The sequence below is a fragment of the Elephas maximus genome, chromosome 21, assembly GCF_024166365.1.
Source record: "Elephas maximus indicus isolate mEleMax1 chromosome 21, mEleMax1 primary haplotype, whole genome shotgun sequence".
NCBI classification, from domain to species: Eukaryota; Metazoa; Chordata; class Mammalia; order Proboscidea; family Elephantidae; genus Elephas; species Elephas maximus.
In genome coordinates, this window is record NC_064839.1 from 35,418,367 (window position 1) to 35,438,247 (window position 19,881).

General features: G+C 41.4%; 1 protein-coding gene across 1 annotated transcript in view; it reads left to right on the forward strand.

Annotated features, from left to right (window-relative positions):
* Nucleotides 1–5,540: 5,540 nt before the first annotated feature.
* Nucleotides 5,541–19,881, forward strand: part of SNTB2 (syntrophin beta 2) — a 124,511-nt gene continuing 110,170 nt past the window's right edge. The window contains exon 1 of the mRNA XM_049863644.1: nucleotides 5,541–6,165. Within this exon, the coding sequence (XP_049719601.1) occupies nucleotides 5,586–6,165 (580 nt within the window). The 5' untranslated portion in view covers nucleotides 5,541–5,585. The remainder of the gene's footprint in view (nucleotides 6,166–19,881) is intronic.

Genomic DNA, 19,881 nt, shown 5'->3' on the forward strand with positions numbered 1-19,881 from the left:
TTTCCTTACACATTGCCAACGTATTGGTAGACTTTAATTTTAGCTCATCTAATAGGTGAAAATAGTATTCTATTTGTTTCCCTGCTATTAATGAGGTTGCCCACTTCTTTATGTTTTCAGGCTGTTTGGTTAATTGTGTAAATTGTCTGTCTATTCATAATCTTTTCCCTGTTTCTCCTAATGTGTTGTCTTTTTCTTTCATATTTTAAGGTATTTTATGATCTAGGCCAGTGCTGTCCACTAGAACTTTCTGTGAAGTTGGGGATATTCTATATCTGTGCTGTCTAATAAGGTGGCACCCACACATGGCTATTGGGCTTATAATATGGCTAGTGTGACTGAGGAATTTTTAATTTTGTATAATTTTGATTACATTTAAATAGTCACATGCAGCTAGTGGCTGCCCTATTGACAGCAGAGATCTAGGTATTAAGGCTTAGCTTTGTGTTAATCCTTTGTTTTTAGATGAAAGATACGGTCTCAGCCCTCAAAGACTTCACAGCCTAGTTGGGGAGAGAGATGAGTAAATCAGTGATGCCCTGTTAGAGGTGAGCACAGAGAAGGGGCACCTAACAAGTAGGGTTAGGGGGTAGGGCTGGAGGTGGGAGGTAGCTAGCAAGGTGAAAGAGGGAGGAAAAGAGGCATTCCTGGAACGTTCTCAGTGCAAAGGCCTGAAGCAAGAGAGAGTATAGCGTGTTCAAGAAACTGCCAGTAGTTCCATGTGGTTAAAACAGGATACATTGGAAATGGAGGAAAATGAAGCTGAAGGGGCTGGCAGGACCTACCATTCTGCTGAGATTATGCTTGTCTCAAAATCAGAAAAGCTGGCCTCAGAAGGGTGACAGCTTCCCTAGGTGATAGTGACAGAACCAGGAGAACCACGTGAGATTCATAGAAAAGCTAAGAGTAGAGCAGTTTCCATAGAGGGAAGCTAAGTGGTTTAGAAAATTGTACAGAAAAGATAAGTAGATTTGGATATAGAGCCCTTAAGTCAACGTGTAGTGAGAGACAGAACCAGTTAGAGGTGGGCCTTGAAGTCTGTAGTTAAGAATTCTCATTCAGTGGAACACATAGTTGTGAGTCATTCACAGATCCAAAGTAAAAATGATTGTATACATAAGGGGCAGAAAAGACTGGATGTTGGGGAGGCCAAAAAACAAGCTATTGTGTAGGTTCTTGACAGGGTCCATTGATGGGTGTCAGGGGCTTTGTGAGCCCCCAAGGTTGAATGCATGTGAGTGTGCATTTGTCTGAGGAGAGCATCCACCACATACAGCTGATTCCCAGAGAAGTTCATGATCACCCAAATTGGCTATTGCATTAACCTACTCAGGAGAGATTGTGTAATTTCTGTGCCTGTCAAGAAAAAACACTGGTGATTTTCCATAGCTAAGTGAATTCAGTGAAACTAACCTTCTGCTTAGTATGTCCTTGCTAATATTTTCCTAAAAAGAAAGTCACAACGCTACAAAACTGTCACCAGCTGCTTCTCATTAGGAATGTGGTTAGCAGATGTGGTTTGTCATAGTCATAATGCATGAGATAGTTAATCCATTTTTGAGGATTTCAGATGGATAGTGATTTATCTTGGCGGGATGAATTTCTAAAAATGTGTTTGCATCAGCTAAAGGATAAATGCAACTTTTCCTCTTTCACTTCATGTTTGATGCTGGAGAAAAAATAGATTTTAGGGTATTTCTCCCTGAAGGCAAAGTTGTACTGTCCATTGAAAGGGACAGCTGATTTCAGTGTCTTCTAATTGAAGAACAGTTATACGTGGGTAATTTTTCAAAGTTGGGTATTGGCTATTTCACAGCTTATTTCTCCCTTTAGCCTCTTCTTTAATAGTAATTGAGTGGCTCTTGGTTTTTTTTCCTCTGGCATCTAGCCGCCTTTGTGGTAGTGACCTTCAGGCTTTTTCAAGGCTGCTATTTTGCCTGGGGCCCTCCTTCCTTACGAAATTACACAACACTCAAACCTTGGAACTAGCCCCAGACCCACTAATTCTTTCCTTTGGCGGACTCTTGGCAATATATATTCCCTTTCAGTTGAAGTGTAGCTTTATATGAGATCTGTTTGTCACTGAAATTAATTTGGCTCTTTGCCCTTTAATCCTGGAATCAAATGGCATTATGGCAGACTCAATCCTAGGTAAAGTGTAGACTCTCAAGAGTTTCTACCAAAGGTTTTATTGTCGCTACTGCTGAAGGTCGATAGGTAATAACAGCAACAGATACTTTTTATATGGCTGCCACTGTGGTAAGCACTTTGAATCCTCATCAACCCACTCAACCCTCACAACCACCCTTAGAGACAAGTTATCTGAATTTTTCCCAAGAAGAGACTAGGCCTATGACCTCAGCCTCTTGCCCATTGTCATATATTTGGTAAATGGCCAAACCACAATTTGAACCTTGTGCTCTTATTTACCATGCTATACTCTACATCCACTATGAGGGAGATGAAAAAAGGCCGCTCTTCCCACCTTCCCCTCAAACCATAGGGTTTAAGGAGGCATAGAATCAGAGCCTGAGTCACAGATTGTAAAATGAAATTATGGAACTGACAGAGTGAATCTAACTCCCTCATTTTAAATAGCAACGATCCCTGCCTCATTCTGAGAAATAGTAAGACAACAGTTTGAGCAGAGGAGAATAGATGTTGATAGGTGACAGGAATGAAAAGTTATTAAGAATGAACTCAGCCATTTGCTTTTTTCAGAGGTAGATAAAATAGCGTGCCTGTTTAAAGAATTTTCTGAGCTTGTCTCACTGTCCTCAAGAAACTGTGGAAACAGAGATGTACTCTTTACTTCAGATGTCATTATTCACAATAAGCGGATACTTCACTACTTGAGATTTCCTAGATGGTAATTTTCACTCTGCAAGGAACCAATAACCTTCAGAGGCGTTATTTGAAGATACTACATCACAAGAGGCACTCAATTTCAATCATTCACATGTTTAATGAGTTCCTTCTGTATGAGACAATATGCTTGGAATAGTGGGGTATAAAAATAAGTCAATGGGTGGTCCCTGCCCTCCTGTAGTTTATAATTTATTTGGGCACATGGGCCAGGCATAGGGGAAAAAATCATTCAAAGGAAAAATCCCAACCAACTGAGTAGTCAGGGAAAGCTGGGATGAGATCTTGCTATGAGGGAAAGAGGTCCAAGGGGACAAGAGATGTTTGGAAGATTCAGGCTGCAATGTGAAAAGGCATTGGGGAACACTGATTGGGTGGTGAGTTTGGCAAATCTGAAAGTAGTAATGACAATGTTGAAAAGTTAATTTGGGTTCTGTTGGAGGGTCTTATACCTTGGGAGTTGTATGGATAAGTTAAAAACATTTTTAAGGAAAAATCTCCATGTAATCCAAAAAGCAATCTCCATAACCTTCCTATCTACTCCCAAGGTTAAATATTTTGTTTTATAACTGGCTATCTTATATAAGTGCCCTCACTTACTTTTAGTTGGATGATCTATGACTTCCTCCAATTCTATTGACCAAAAAGGTCTTGATACTCTTGGAAAGAATTTCCAGCACTTCCCTTTGCTAATAAAGGCGTCCTCAAGTGCCCATCCCCTGGGTGATTACGTATGCAAGAGTTAAAAATAGTGCTCAGACTCTAAGGAATCAGGTGCCAAGCGTTCTCTATTAAGCAGAAATTTCACATAACTCAGGCCTCCGGGGACTCATGCCTCAACTGGAGCAGAGCCAGAAGTGTCTGTGACTGCAGGTGCACTTGGGCACATCAGGACCTGCTGGAACAGTAAGCTGGCCTCACTGCAATTGATTTTAGGAGAGGGCTGGAGGGTTGAGCTTTTGCTGACATTTGCAGCTTGGAAAATCCTACCCCCCTAATTCCAAAAAGGATTCTGCTCTAATGATTTTTCGGGAAGATACTTTTCTCATTTTGGATTCTTTCTTCAGTTGGGCTCTGGGTGCTTCCCAGCCTCTATTTTTGTTGTTTTAATTCCTGGTATGTGAGGTTTTTTGGAAGCTTCTGCCCACATATGAATGTGCATTTATAGAGTGGTGCATGAACACAGCTTATGAGCCTCAGCATGCACTTCATGAACAAGCAGGTGTACAGCCCCTTTTATAGAAATTGGTGCACACTCCCTCTGCTTACCTCTACTTCTTGAAATGAAAATGTGGGGTTTCACTTTTGATGCTGAAGGAAAGTTAGAGGGCACCTTGACCCCATGTTTTTAATGAAAGCTCTCTTTCTCAGCTGTGTGATTTCTGGGCTCTCATTTTTAATAGTCCAGGTATATAGTGAAAACACTGGACCAAGAGGCTGGGAGGCCTGAGTTGTGGTCTGTACTTCCTCACTGGGGACTTTGGACCAGAGTTTTTGGCTCTCTGGGCCTCAGTTTCTTCAGCTTTTTAGCCTATGAAGCTGGAAGAGCCTGTGGATTGAATCATTCGTGTCTTTGGATACAAGCGGTTGCAGGCTCTGCAGCGTGCACAGTAGTGGTTGTGGCTTTTGTCCCTGGAATGTCTGTGAATTGAATGGAAGCCAAAACTTACCTTGGAACTCTGGTGGCACAGTGGTTAAGTGCTACAGCTACCAACCAAAAGATTGTGAGTTTGAATCCACCAGTTGCTCCTTGGAAACTCTGAAAACTTAAGAGACCAAATTTTGCATAGTTTCTGAGGATGCCCATCTACACTTTCCCCAGCAGAAGGCCATGGCCCCGAGGCTAAGAAAGTCAGATCTACAAAGTCAAGTCCAAACTCTTCGTTGTTAGATTATATGAGGCTTTTCACGCTCACGCTCTCACCTCCACTGACTTCATATTGGAATCACGGCTTCTTAAATAACCACCATTCTGCAAATATCTTTGAGGCCTACCTATTGTGGCTACTGGGCTGAAGAAGACATGGCACCTTCTTGCATTACAGGCAAGTAAACTGGTAATTGCAAAGCAGAGTAACAAATGTTTAGGTTCCTGCCTCTGGACCTTTGGTAATTTTCCTCATGCTTGAGGGTTCATTCTCCATTGTCACCTCTGTGACGCCTACCCCAGGCTGAACCAAATGTTCCTTCCACTCTGCTCTTGGGGCGTTTCCTACATGTCACTAACCACATACTATCGCAACTAGCTGGTTGGTTATGGGTCTTCCTCTCCTCCTAGACCGCGAGCTGTCAGCTGTGGTATGTTTTATTCAGCTTATCTCCTGGACCTCAGAAGGTGTCCACGCACAGGGCGGAGCTATCAGTAAATACGGAATGAACCAATCAACGCAAGAATAAACATGCGACTCAGACCTTACAGGCTTACAAAGTACTTCTCGAAGCTGATGTTGCTTTCTGTGCCCAGGCAGCTCCTGGGGACTGCACGGTAGAGCTCAGGGGTTGAGGGGCGCTCGGGCTGGCTGCCCACGTCCGGTGAAGGGCAAGGGACCGGATTCCCGGCAACTTCTCACCTTCCGGAAGCAGCTCCGCCGGCCTCTCTCCGCCCCCACCCCGGAAGGTGGGCGTGGCCTCTCATGAATAATGAATCACCCCGGGCGGGGGAGGGGCCGGACCCGCCCCCTCGGGCGGGAAGGGGGAAGCGCCAAGGCTGCCTGACTGGAATGAGGGTAGCTGCGGCGACTGCGGCGGCGGGAGCGGGGCCGGCCATGGCGGTGTGGACGCGGGCCACCAAAGCGGGGCTGGTGGAGCTGCTGCTGAGAGAGCGCTGGGTCCGGGTGGTGGCCGAGCTGAGCGGCGAGAGCCTGAGCCTGACGGGCGACGCCGCGGCGGCCGAGTCCGAGCCCGCTCTGGGGCCGGCGGCGGCCGACTTCAACGGCCTCCCGAACGGCGGCGGAGCCGGCGACTCGCTGCCCGGGAGCCCGAGCCGCGGCCTGGGCCCCCCGAGCCCGCCGGCGCCGCCACGGGGCTCGGCGGGCGAGGCGGGCGCGTCGCCGCCCGTGCGCCGGGTGCGAGTGGTGAAGCAGGAGGCGGGCGGCCTGGGCATCAGCATCAAGGGCGGCCGCGAAAACCGGATGCCGATCCTCATCTCCAAGATCTTCCCGGGGCTGGCGGCCGACCAGAGCCGGGCGCTGCGGCTGGGCGACGCCATCCTGTCGGTGAACGGCACTGACCTGCGCCAAGCCACCCACGACCAGGCCGTGCAGGCGCTGAAGCGCGCGGGCAAGGAGGTGCTGCTGGAGGGTGAGCGGGGCCGGGCGGGCGGGACGCGGCGGCAGTCGGGCTCCTGGGCGCGCACTTTGTTTCTGCCACCCTGCGCCCTTGGCGGGGCGAGCTTGTTCCCTCCCCCGGGGCCTGCTTTCCTTCCCCTCGGCTTGTGGCCGGTCTCTACCACACCCCGTCTTCTGAGGGTTTGAATGTGGAAAAGCTGATGCTCCTTGCAGGAAAAGTTGGGCAGACGCCGAAGTGTGGCGTGCAGTCTCTAAGGGTAGACTCGGCTGCGTTTTAGTAAAAAGCTGCCGCGTCTGAAGCTCCCCCCTCTGCGCGATAAGCTGCCGCTAAGAGCTGAGGGAGCCCGAACAGCTCGCGTTTGCCTGCTGAGAAGTACCGAGGTGGCTCGCTCTTCACTCACCTCTGGCTCCCCCGGGCGGGCGGGTCTATAAAAAAAATCCATCCACACTGATACTTGGGCAAACCACCAAAAAGGCTGGTTAATGTATGGGAATTTAACCCATCGTTGGCTCTCAACAATAACCTAAGGCGATCGTAGCACTTCATTGAAGCCAGAACGCTGAAACAGCAAGTTTGGTGTGGTTAACGAGCCTTGTTTAACAGTGGAGGCTCACGTGTTTGAACAGTGACTGCCAAACAGAGTTTTGTCCCTTTTGCAAGAGGCTGGTGCCAGCTCCCTATCACTCACAAGCATGCTGCTTTAAGACTATGAAGCTTTTTATGAGCGACTTGAAATGGTAAATCACAAGATATATTTGAATGGCCCGGATTATTCTTTACCTTGATTATACGTGTAGGTCTGTAACCTGGGGCTTTTATGATGAATTGATGGAACTATGGCAGAATTAAATCTCATCTTTTATAAGGACCTATGCATAGTGGAGATGATAAGAGTATTGTAAATGTGATTTGAAAACCCAGTTACTTAAATTTTTGAACAATTGGCTTTGTTTCACTTGTGATTCAGTCATTGAAGAAGCACTTATTGCCACCCCTGTAGAAGCGAATATGAAAGTAGAAGATGCTGTCTCTACATGGTCCCTGGTTGGGGAAATGATAGAAACATGAAAAACAATTTACAGTGAGGAAAAAAAACTAAGTTCTTGATTGTGTAGTGCAAACTACATATAAATCCCAAACCAAAACCCATTGCCATCAAATCAATTCCGACTCATAGCGACCCTACAGGACACGGTAGAACTGCCCCATAGAGTTTCCAAGGAGCATCTGGTGGATTTGAACTGCCGACCTTTTGGTTAGCAGCCATAGCGCTCAACCACTATGCCACAAGGGTTTCCATATAAATCCCAGGGGGATGCAAAATTAGAAAGTAGTGGAAATGGGAACTAGTGAGGGAGGTCTTCATCAAGGAGCTGAATCTTGAGCCAGGTCTCCAAGGAAGCAATGGACTTAGGCAGAGATGAGTCAGGATGGTATTCCTGGCAGAGGAAGAACAGAAGAGAAAGGATGAGGTGGGGCGGAAGCAATCAGACTGAGAGGCTAGGAGTCCAGCTTGGTAAAATGATTTTCACTCTTTTCCAAATCTGTGTGTGACTATTTGAGACAGTATTAGTTTGCAAGTAAGTGATTTAATATATTCCAGTTGTGAAATTTAAGTGTCCTACCTTTATAATATTCTATTTATAAATCCTATTTATATCCTACTTATTAGGTGGGGCTAAAAGAAATTTAAAAATTAGTGTTAATAAAAGGGATAAAAGCACAGATTGTGACTTGAGCAGTGTGTGAAAAAATTTTTTAATCTTAAATGAGTACCTTGAAATTGGTCAAGGTAAACATTTGGTTATAAATTCTTAGAGGCAGAATACTGAATTTAGTACTATTTATACTGAGTGGTGATGAGCAGTTAAACCCTTCATACCATACTTTTAAAAAACAAAAAATAGTTTTTGCTTATAGTTTGAACCTGGTATTCATACCAGTAAAATGAAAAGTATTTAGTAAATGTTACCTGGTATTCATTAACCTAAAATAGGCACATGTACTTTTAGAAAGAGGGTTTACAAATGGCAGTGTAATAATATATTTACTAAATGCCTCTTTATCAAACACACAAGTTCTACTTTATTTTCCCATTTGGTAAAAGACAAGCAGTTTTTGTCCTTATAGGTGTAGGGAATATGGTAGGTTTATGGCATTGCATTTTTAAGCCAAGGGGAATCAAAAATAAAAGTACTCAAAATATGCAAAATCACTGAGAACAGTATTTTAATTAAAACAAACAATATTTAAAATCAAGAGTTGGTGTTCCATCCACTTTTAAAAAGATAAATTTAATGCTTGACCCTTAAAGTTTCCAAACCCCATTGTCCTCTTACTAGATGTCTCAAAACTTGGAAAACTGCCTTAACATACAGTGGTGCTCTTTTGTGGTATGGGCAGGGAATTCCAGGCATGCCCTTGCCACCTCCATGCCAAGGAAAACTGTAGTCTCTGGTCCTTTTTTTTTAAAAGAACCTTTTTTTAAAAGGGACCTATTTTATCTGAAGGATATGTTGAGGTTGTTCATTCACTAATTCATTACACATTTATTCAACATCTACCATGTCCCAGGGTTTATAGGATTTTTTCATTGGCTAGGTTTTGGAAGAAAATTGCCAGGCCTTTCTTCCTAGTCTGTTTTAGTCTGGAAGCTCTGCTGAAACCTGCCCACCATGGGTGACCCTAATGGTATTTGAAATGCCAGTGACATAGCTTCCAGCATCATAACAAGCCTCCACAGTACTACAAACTGAGAGACTGGTAGTAGTCTGTTATACACCAGATCACTGTGAGTCAGAGTGACTCAAAGGCAACTAACAACCATGTGCTGGAGGCCCTCAGGAAGCTTAGAGTTGACTTAAGAGAGAGATAAATAAGTACAGTAAAGGGCTTAAAGTGCTTTCTGGAGGGGGCACAGCACAAAGGAGGGAGAGGTCTACACAGATCCTTAATTGGAACCAGAGTTTACAGATGCCCAGGAAAAGGTTGATGGAAAAGTTGAAGCTTGAAGTGAGCCTTCCCCTAAGAGAGAGCTGCACCAGTAAAGACACAGAAGTGTGAGACATTAAAAGTTACCCTGCCTAGTGAGGGCTGAATACAAGCGAGGACTTTGTGGTCAGACAGACCTGTGTTTGTTCCTGGCTCTACCATTTGTGGTATCCCTAGGCAAGTTACTCAACCTTGCTAAGCCTTAGTTTCCTCATTTATAAAACGAGGATGGTAATAATACCTCTTTAAAAAGGTTGTTATTTATTGGACATCAATTTATGTGCCAGGCACTTTTTTGGGAGTTGAGAACACAGCACTGAACACAAAACCAAAGACTATGTGAGGAGAGTAGGATTAGGTCACGAAGGTATGCTGTGAGTTAACAGACACAGGCAAAATAGCCAGGAGAGCAAGTTGTTAAAACCCAGCAGTCCATTTTACCTGAAAAGAAATACCTAATAAGAATAAGAATTGTTTTAGGTGAACAGGTTCAGAATGAGTTTGCATTTCTTGGAAGCAAACAACTTTTTCTAATCGTGTTTTGCTGTTTTTCTACCATCTCTTGCATAGGCCAACTTTTTTATCTTTAAATTTTGCATTTAGTTTCCCATCCCTTCGATTTTTTTCATCTTCCTTCACACTTTACTACTCAGAACCTTAAAACTTGTCAGTAGGTGTGTACTTGTATTTTGGCTAGTGACTTTTGGCATTGATATTAAGACCTGCAGATTAAATAGCCTTTGTATTAATAATGCAGATTGTGAGCATGAAGGGGTGACTCTACTCACCTATCACATATCGTATGTTGAATTTACTGTCCTTTGTGTTAGAAACAGGGTTTATTCTGAAAGATTCTAGAATTTATATTTTTAAGTCTGTAAAATTGATTAAATGAATTAGACTACACATCAGAAGTGTTCCAGAGGAGGTTATGGAAATGGTATAAAGTGTTCAGCTTGAGGTATGATATTAAGGAAAAATCAATATTTTTAAGCAATTCTCACTGGGAAAATGTTGAAAATCATATTTTATTGCCTAAATATGATTCTGAAGTATTGTTATCCAACCGTCTGAAAAGAAAATGATGAAGTATTGTAGAAGAGGTAGCCTGGCATGTATTTAACTTCAGAATTGAAAATAATTTTTGTATCCAGGGTGGTCTGAGATTTTGAGTGTCATATATAATAAGACTTCTGTGTGTGTGTCGGGGGACTTGTAACGAATACTGCTGACATTATTAGGCTGCTAAGTTAAAGAGAAAAAAAAATTTTTTTTTTTTCTCTAAGTTAAAGAAGCTGGTTTCAATTCCTGCACTGACCACTTTCTTTAGTGTATGTTGGACAAGTTGAGAGTTTCCTAGGGAAAATATTTTGCATTTTGTTTGAGATTTTGCATGTATATTCATTAATCTGTCTCTTAAAGGATGACTAAATTGTCAGGATGTTTATGCATTTGTACTTGTTTCTTTTTGTTTAGCTAGTCTCTTTATGTTTCACTTGAGTGATTAAAAAATTCAAATGAGAATCCATGTCTTTATAAACAGATTATTTCTTATAGAGTTCCCTTCATGTTAAAATATGACCCCCAACTTATTACCAAAATATATGGGAAGTTGATTAATTCTAATACAGAGTGGTTATGAAAATTTTAAGAATGTTTTCAGGGACCATAACTAGGCTTTAATGTAGATCTCAGCCTATAGCCTCTGCTGCTGTGTTCCTTACTGTGTTATCCCTTCATGTATAAACGTTACTCTACCTCGTGACCAAGTGTATGCCTTTGTACATAAAGGGTGAGGTATATGTGACTATGGAACAGTGTTCTACTGTTCTGAGCTGGCTATTCCAAGGAGCCAGTCGGCATCATTAGCACTTTTTTTATGTTATACTTTGTGGAAAATGCAAGCAAGCGGCATTATTTGTTGTTCAGTTACTTAGCACCCTGTTCTAACTGAAAAATAAATAATGCCATTTGCTTGCATTTTCCACACAAAAGTATAACATTGCCTTGCATTTTTATCGAGATTAGTTTTTGCTTATCTATGTATTTTTATCTGTATTTTCTCATTTGATCTTTACACAGCCTTGTAAGGTGAGTGGACTGTTTATCTTTGCTTTATAGATGATTAAACTGAGATTCACTGAGATTAAGTGACTTACACAAGTTCTCATAGAATTTTCCTTAATTTTTAGGGAGAAATTTTAATGTTTCCTTTGGCCAAGAGGGAAAATCTTGCCTGAGATTTTTAAAAATGTAAAGCCTCATCTTATAGATGACAAAATAAAGACCAGAGAGGTTAAGTGACATGCTTAAGGTCACCTAACAAATTAGTGGTGGAACTTGGACCAAAATCCAGTCCAATGTTTTCTCATCTGTACTGTGCTACCTACCACCAGTCAGATCTTTAAGCAGCATCTTCTGTGCATCATCATGTTGCAGGGTGCTGTGAGAAATCAGAATGCAAAAGAATTTGAAGGTGGTCCTTGTCACCAAAGGGCTTAGAGTGAAATTGGGGTGAGAAAAGCTACCACATAGGGAGTAATTGCTAAAATGTGTAGTACTAACTCTTCAAGAGTTCTCTGAAAGGAATGATGAGTGGGGAATGGAAGAGTTTTATGTGATTCATGGGAAAAGGAGAAGTTCATCTGAGGCTTGAAGGACAGGTTGCTTCTCTGTAGATGGAGGGAAGGCAGTCCAAGTACAGCTCTCAAGATAAGGTAAAACCCACTGCCATAGAGTCGATTCTGACTCATAGCGACCCTATAGGACAGAGTAGAACTGTCCTATGGGACTTCCAAGGAGTGGCTTGTGGATTCAAACTGCTGACCTTTTGGTTAGCAGCCAAGATTGTAGCCCTAGTGGTGCAGTGGTTAAGAGCTATGGCTAAAACCAAAAGGTTGGCAGTTCAAATCCACCAGCCTCTCCTTGGAAACCTATGGGTTAGTTCTACTGTGTCCTACAGGGTTGCTGTGAGCCGAGATTGACTCGGCAGCAACTGCTGTTTAAGGTAGTGAGGAGAACAGCTAACTGAAATGGATTTGGGAGACTAAGATAAAGTTGGGTAGATAAATTGGAGCCAGATTATGGAATACCTTGAGAACCAGCCAGAGGAACTTGGACATTTTTCATTCTGTCAGTCAACATTTGTTAAGAACCTACTGCAAGTGAGGTGTTGTGGTACATCCTGGGAATTCAAAGTTGAGGATAATCCCTGCCCTTTAGGTAGTATGGAAACAATTATTTGAGTGCTTTAATAGGAGTGAAAACATGGTACCCTGGACGCAGAGGTAGAAGTACAAAGAAGATAGCATGTCAAAGCCAAGAAAGTGATAAGTAACTGGTGTGTTGAAAGAAGTAATTCAGCATGGGTAAGGTACAGGAAGTGTGTGCCAGGAAAGCAGGCAATAAAGGAGGACAGGAATGAGATTAGAAAGGGCCTCATGCATTGCCAAGCAGTGGTCTCCAAATGGAGTTTTTTTTAAGCTGAAAAAGAAAGTGAAATTGAGCTTTATTAATATTTAATATATAGATGACACTGATTCTTTCACTTAATCTTATATGATCATCCATGCTATAAAACATTTGATTCACAAGGTGATGTCCTGAGGGAAGTGTGGAAGCTTCACAAAGCAGAGGGGCTAGTAATGATGACTGTCTTAGTTATCTAGTATTGCTATAACAGAAATACTACAAGTGGATGGCTTTAACAAAGAGAAATTTATTCTCTCACAGTCTAGTAGGCTACAAGTCCAAATTCAGGGCATCAGCTCTAGGGCAAGACGTTCTCTCTCTGTTGGCTCTGGAGGAAGGTCCTTGTCATGAATCTTCTCAGGCATGGGAACCCCAGGCCCAAAGGATGCCCTCTGCTCCCAGTGCTTCTTTCTTGGTGGCATGAGGTCCCCTACTCAGGTAAGGTGTGCGTCAGGGTTGTATCCTTTCACCATACCTATTCAACCTGTATGCTGAGCAAATAATCCGAGAAGGTGGACTATATGAAGAAAAACGGGGCATCAGGATTGGAGGAAGACTCATTAGCAACCTGTGTCATGCAGATGACATGCCCTTGCTTGCTGAAGGTGAAGAGGACTTGAAGCACTTACTGATGAAGGTCAAAGACCACAGCCTTCGGTATGGATTACACCTTGACATAAAGAAAACAAAAATGCTCACAAATAGACCAGTAAACCACATCATGATAAGCGGAGAAAAGATTGAAGTTGTCAAGGATTTCATTTTACTTGTATCCACAATCAACACCCATGGAAGCGGCAGTCAAGAAATCAAAAGACAGATTGCACTGGGCAAATCTGCTGCAGAAGACCTCTTTAAAGTGTTGAAAAGCAAAGATGTCACCTTGAAGACTAAGGTGCACCTTACCCAAGCAATGGTGTTTTCAGTCGCCTCCTTTGCATGTGAAAGCTGGATGATGAATAAGGAAGACTGAAGAAGAATTGACACCTTCGAATTGTGGTGTTGGAGAAGAATATTGAATATACCATGGACTGCCAAAAGAACTAACAAATCTATCTTGGAAGAAGTATAACCAGAATGCTCCTTAAAGCAAGGATGGTGAGACTGCATCTCACATACTTTGGTCATGTTGTTAGGAGGGATCAGTCCCTGGATAAGGACATCATGCTTGGTGAAATTAGAGAGTCAGCGAAAACGAGGGACACCCTTCATGAGATGGATTGACACAGCAGCTGCAGCAATGGGCTTAAGCATAACCATAATTATGAGGATGGTGCAGGACTGGGCAGTGTTTCCCTCTGTTGTACATAGGGTCACTGTAAGTCAGAACAAACTCCATGGCATCTAACAGCAACAACAACAACTCTCTGCTGGCTTCTCTTTCCTTTTATCTCTTATAAAAGGTGGTGCAGGCCACACCCAAGGGAAACTCCCTTTACATTGGTTCAGGGATGTGACCTTAGTAAGGGAGTTACAATTCCATGCCCTTTAACATAAAATTACGATCACAAAATGGGGACAACCACACAGTACTAGGAATCATGACCTAACCAAATTGACACATTTTTGGGGGACACAATTCAATCCATTATCATATTGCAACATATCATAGTTTACTTGAACCTGGTTGAGTAGATTTATGTTACATTATCTGCTTTTAACTAAATCTTTACAAAGCGGACAAGTAGTTTAAAGATTTGCGCAAAGAAACCATGGATTGAAGATAATTCTAACACTGCAAGTGATAAGAAAAAGGTAGAGCTGCCGTTCTACTCCTCATGGGAGCTCTTTTTCACATTTCAAGGTAATCATCTCTGTGAAGAAGTCGGCCTAAAAACTGGTATTTTCAAGAAGACTTTGAAATATGGATTTCTATACTTTATTATTAATAAAGAACTTCACCCTAAGAGTATACTTTACTTTGAGCCATATAGTAGCTAATGATAGGTGTATTTTAATGTATTTATTTCATCTTTATCTCATTCTTTATTTCTACTTTTTTATGTTTCATAATATATATGCATTTATATTTATAGATTGAGTATACATATAAGTGTTTACTAAAATTTTTACCAATAGGTGTGTACTGTCAAAAAGTTTTAGAGACCACTGCTATAGGCATGGGAGCCACCAAAGTGCTTTAAATGAGGGAGTCATGCTTTAGAAAGTTCAGAGTGGCAGATGGAATGTAAGAGCTCAAGACATAAGATAAGGGAGAGCAGTTAGGAGGCTCTTCTAGAACTATAAGGACAGTGAGACTGGCTGGGCCAGTTTAAACCTGAAAAATATTAAGGAGATAGAAACAACAGGACTAGACTAAATGATCAGTTTGTTTGGGGGCTGAGGGAGAGAGGGAAATGGAGGATAACCCCCAGATTTCTGGCTTCAAAAACTGGGTAGACTGAAACCAGACTGAGTGGGGGAGGAACTAGGTTTTTGGGTAAAGATAAGAAGTTTGGTTTTGGACATGTTGAATTTGAGTTGCTGGTGTGACATCCTTATGGAAAAGGCCTTTAGCAGATTGAAAGTACAGGTCTGTAGTCAAGAGAAATGTTAGAACTAAGGTGAAGGTTTATGAAATGTCAAGGTAGAGGTGGTAATTGAAGCCATGAGTGTAGATGAAATCATCAAGAGAGAGTACAGATTAAAAGAGAAGGAGAACCAAGAAAGAACCCCAACGTTTAAAGCAGAGGTCGAGGAAGAAGCATCTGGAAAGGAATGGTGGGGGACACTAGGAGGAGAGTCTGGAGGAAATGGTGCAGTGGAAGTCAGGGAGGCAAGAGTTTCAAGAAAGAGGAGGTGATCAGCATCTTCAGATGCTACAGAAGCCAAGAAAGTTGAGAACTAAAAAGAGTACATTGGACTTGATAGTTAGTGAACAAGATTGTTGGAGTTCTCAGTAAGAATAGCGTCAGTGGAGTGATGGGAGCAGAAGGCAGTGAGTAGACTTCACTTTAAAAAAAAAAAGTTTCTCAGCAAAGTAAAAGAACAATTAAATGAAGCATCCAAGGAAGATTTTATTTTTGTGGCTGTTAATGTTTTGAATGGGAAAGAATTGGGACATATTTCTACAGCAAGGAGAAAAAGCCAGCAGAGAGGGAGAGAGGTTGAAGAGATAGGAGAGAGGGCGAAAACCGATGCGGTCTGTTTCTGAGCCAGGAAGTGACATGATGAGAACAGAATTTTTGGTTGGCAGCAGTGGATGCACTGGATTGCAAAGGGGAAAAACCAAAGGTAGGAGAAACTACAGCTGTTGTAGTAAAAAGTAATCCAAACTAGAGGTAATAAGGGCTTTCATTGGGTTTCAGTGAGGAGTGGCAATAAGAATAGAAGGGAAGATTTGATTCAAGGAACATTTTAAAGCAGATGATTCTTGCAAGGGGACATAGCAGAATTTACTGGGGACCTTTTTCTACCTAGACTGCCTCCTCCTAACTGCCCATTTACCCAAAAACTTGATACTTGTGGAGAATCTGTGTCAATGAGCCTCTGTTACTAGCATGGACATTTGATCTCCCAGGAACATTGGAGGGGAAAATGGAGAGCCACTGGTTTTGTTTTGTTTTTTTTCTTTTTTTAAAATTTTTATTGTGCTTCAAGTGAAAGTTTACAAATCAAGTCACTCTCTCACACAAAAACTTATGTATGCCTTGCTATATACTCTCAGTTGCTTTCCCCATAATGAGACAGCCCGCTGCCTCCCTCCACTCTCTGTTTTCGTGTCCTTTTCGGCAGTTTCTAACCCCCTCTACCCTCTCATCTCCCCTCCAGGGAGGAGATGCCAGCATAGTCTCAAGTGTCCACCTGATCTAAGAAGCTGACTCCTCACCAGCATCCCTCTCCAACCCATTGTCCAGTCCAATCCTCATGTGAAAGTTGGCTTTGGGAATGGTTCCTGTCCTGGGCCAACAGAAGGTCTGGGGCCATGACCACCGGGGTCCTTCTAGTCAGACCATTAAGTCTGGTCTTTTTATGAGAATTTGGGATCTGTATCCCACTGCGGACAGCCAGTGTTTTAAAGGAAGAAATGACAAGGTATGGAGACAGATTGGATGTAGTGAATTAGCCTTGAGGTTTCTGTCCAAGGACAGTAGAAGAATGGCTGTTACCAATGGGGAAAAAAAGAATGGAATAATTGGGAGGGTGTTACGCTTATATCGTTCAGCTTTGTTATAAAGCGCTTATGTGACATAACTGTTGGCTGTGGAGATTAAGGAGAAAAATTTTTATTTCTAAACATTACCCTGTAACTGGTCACACAGAACGAGAGCATATTTTTCCTTTATAGGGTCTTTTTTCTAGATTAAAGAAAGCTTTTGGCTTCCTCTGGAGAATGGATAGTATGTTCTTGTGAGTTTAATATTTTGTGTCTAGGGAAATACAAGTGATTTAGTTACTTTAAGTGCCTCTTTAAGAAAGATGAACTGATTCCTTCATAAAATTTGTGTTCAATTTCAGCATAAAACAAAATTATTCCTGAAGTAATTTTTTATATGACCGAAGTGCCAATGATTATGGTGTCAGTAGAATTCCCTTTTAAAAAGAATAAAAGAGTTACAAAACTCAAACTTGGTTTTATTTCTGTGACCTGACTCCCAAGACATTACTAGAATGCTTTGACATATTGCTAGTTAAAGATATGTGAAGTGCAAATTTTTTTTAACTTTTCTGCAACGTTTTTCTATTGTCTTATGACCCTCTTGTTTTTAAATTTATGGATTATTTAGAAGACTTCATAAAATGTAAACTTAATGGGATAGAGAGATGAGAAAGTTGAGGTAGTATATCTTTCAATTTAATTAATCTGTTATATATATAAAATATTGCTCCTCACATATGGAAAATGGAAGTTTTTATTTTTTATTGAAAGAGACCCAGAAAAAGTTTAAAATATACTTTTTAAAAATGAGTTGACATCCAACTAGCAAAATTAAAAAAGAAAGGACATTTGTCTTATTCAAAACTCTTTTGATTTCAAAGTATAGAAATCTATTTAAACTTATATAAAAGCACAGGGATGTTGTAAAGGTGCCGACAGGTCTCGGGAATCCAGGAAAAGCTCACTCTGATTTCTCCTTTCTCCTCAACTCAGAGCTTCTCTCTTTCTCTCTGAGCATATCTGCTGTATCAGCTGTGTTCTTGTCCTTTTATGGTTTCATTTTTTACATTTAACTCTTTACATAGAATTTATTTTGGCTGTGGTATGTGGTAGAGATTTAACTTTTATTTTTCCAAATAGTTAACTAGTTGTCTCAGCATTATTTGTCAGATAATCCGCTTGCATGTTTAGTTCTGATAGATTGGTAGTGGCTGCCTGCCTGGAATGCCTCCTGGGGAAAGATTCCAAAGTCATAGCTGGGTTCAGCAGGAAATAGTGCTATGATTTATTAGTGATGTCTGCAGTGAATATGCCAGAGGGTGGGGTAGAGTACACGTACTACATATCTGCCACCCAAAAAGTGACCTGTCCTTTTCTCATTGATTTGAAATGCACCTTTTTCATGTACTCAATTTTTTATATGGTGGAGTCTAATTCTGGATTTTCTCTTTGAATGTTTTGTAACATATCTGGACTGATAAACAATATCATGATAAATGAAGAAGAAATTGAAGTTGTTGATGATTTTAGCCTACTTGGATGAGCAATCAGTGTCCATGAATGCAGCAGTCAAGAAATCAAATAACATATTGCATTGGGCAAATCTGCTGCAAGAGACCTCTTTAAAGTTTTAAAAAGCAAAGATGTCATTTTGCCGACTAAGGTGCACCTGACCCAAGCCATGGTCTTTTCAGTCACTTCATATGCATGTAAAAGCTGGACAGTGAAAAAGGAAGACAGAAGAATTGATGCATTCCAACTGTGGTGTTGGTAAAGAATATCAAATATACCATGGACTACCAGAAAAACCAAGAAATCAGTCTTAAAAGAAATATTACCAGAATATTCCTTAGAATCAAGGATGATGAAACTTTGGCACACTTACTTTGGACACATCATCAGGAAAGACCAATCACTAGAAAAGGACATCGTGGTTGGTAAAGTAGCAGGTCAGTGATAATGAGGGAAACCCTCAATGAGATAGATTAACACAATAGCCGAAACAGTGGACTCAGACATACCAACAACCATGAAGATGGTACAGGTCTGGGCAGTGTTTTATTCTGTTGTATATCAGTCACTCTGAATCAGAGCCAACTCGATGGCATTTAATAATAACAATTCAAGTGGACTGTACCAGGCAAGAAAAATTTTAAATAATCTATTGTTATTCTTTAAATTTTTCTTGTATGATATAGTTCACTTATTTCTCTAGATGAACTTTGGAATGATTTTATCATTAAAATCCTTTGATATTTTGACTGAAATTGGATTAAATCCATAAATTAATTTGGAGAGAATTGATGTCTTTGTATACTCTCTTTCCAAATACTGGATCTCACTCATTCATGTTCCAGTCATGCAGCCAAGGGGTATATAAGGAATGTTTCAATTGGCCAGGCCTAGGTCAGGAATTCACCCTTGGAGCCAGGGAATGGGGCAACTCCATTGGAACCACATGGACTGAAGGTGGAAAGGGTTGGTTCCTCAAAGGTCAATTGAGGTGATGCTCTCAGAAGAAAGGGGAAGGATGCTAGGCAGACAGAAACCACAGATGTCCACTGCATTGTTGTAAAATCAGAAAATACTGATAGAGATTAAATGGGAAAGTACCATGTTAGTTAAGAGATTTAAAAACTTTACAGTAAAAGGAAGCCAGAAGAATAAATTTGCTTGGGTACTGGTCAGCAGTTGAAGCTTTTTAAAAATTCTCGACACTTAAAAGTGAGTAATAAATTATTCTCAGCATTTATTTTGGTGGTATTTTGAACTTTTCTGTAAATTTCAGGCAACTTTGCAAGTATGCATTGTGATCATATTTTTACAGCTAGGATAACACAAATATAAAGAGCTTAGGAATAGGCCTTAAATTCAGAGATGAGGACTGAGAAAAATCTTTACTTTGTCTATAAAAATGTTGTTGTTGTTGGGTGCCATTGACAGTGAACTGCCCCATAGGCTTTTCTTGGCTGTAATTTTTATGGAAGCAGATCACCAGGTCTTTCTCCTGTGGAGCCAGGGCTCTTTCTATCAATTTTTTTTTTTGGTAAGAATTATTTTGATTGCAAGCGGCAGAAACCCCAAACTGACCTAATTTGAGCAGAAGTGGAATGTATTGCCTCATGTAACTCTTAAGACTAGGAGTAGATCTAGGTTTAGGTACTGTG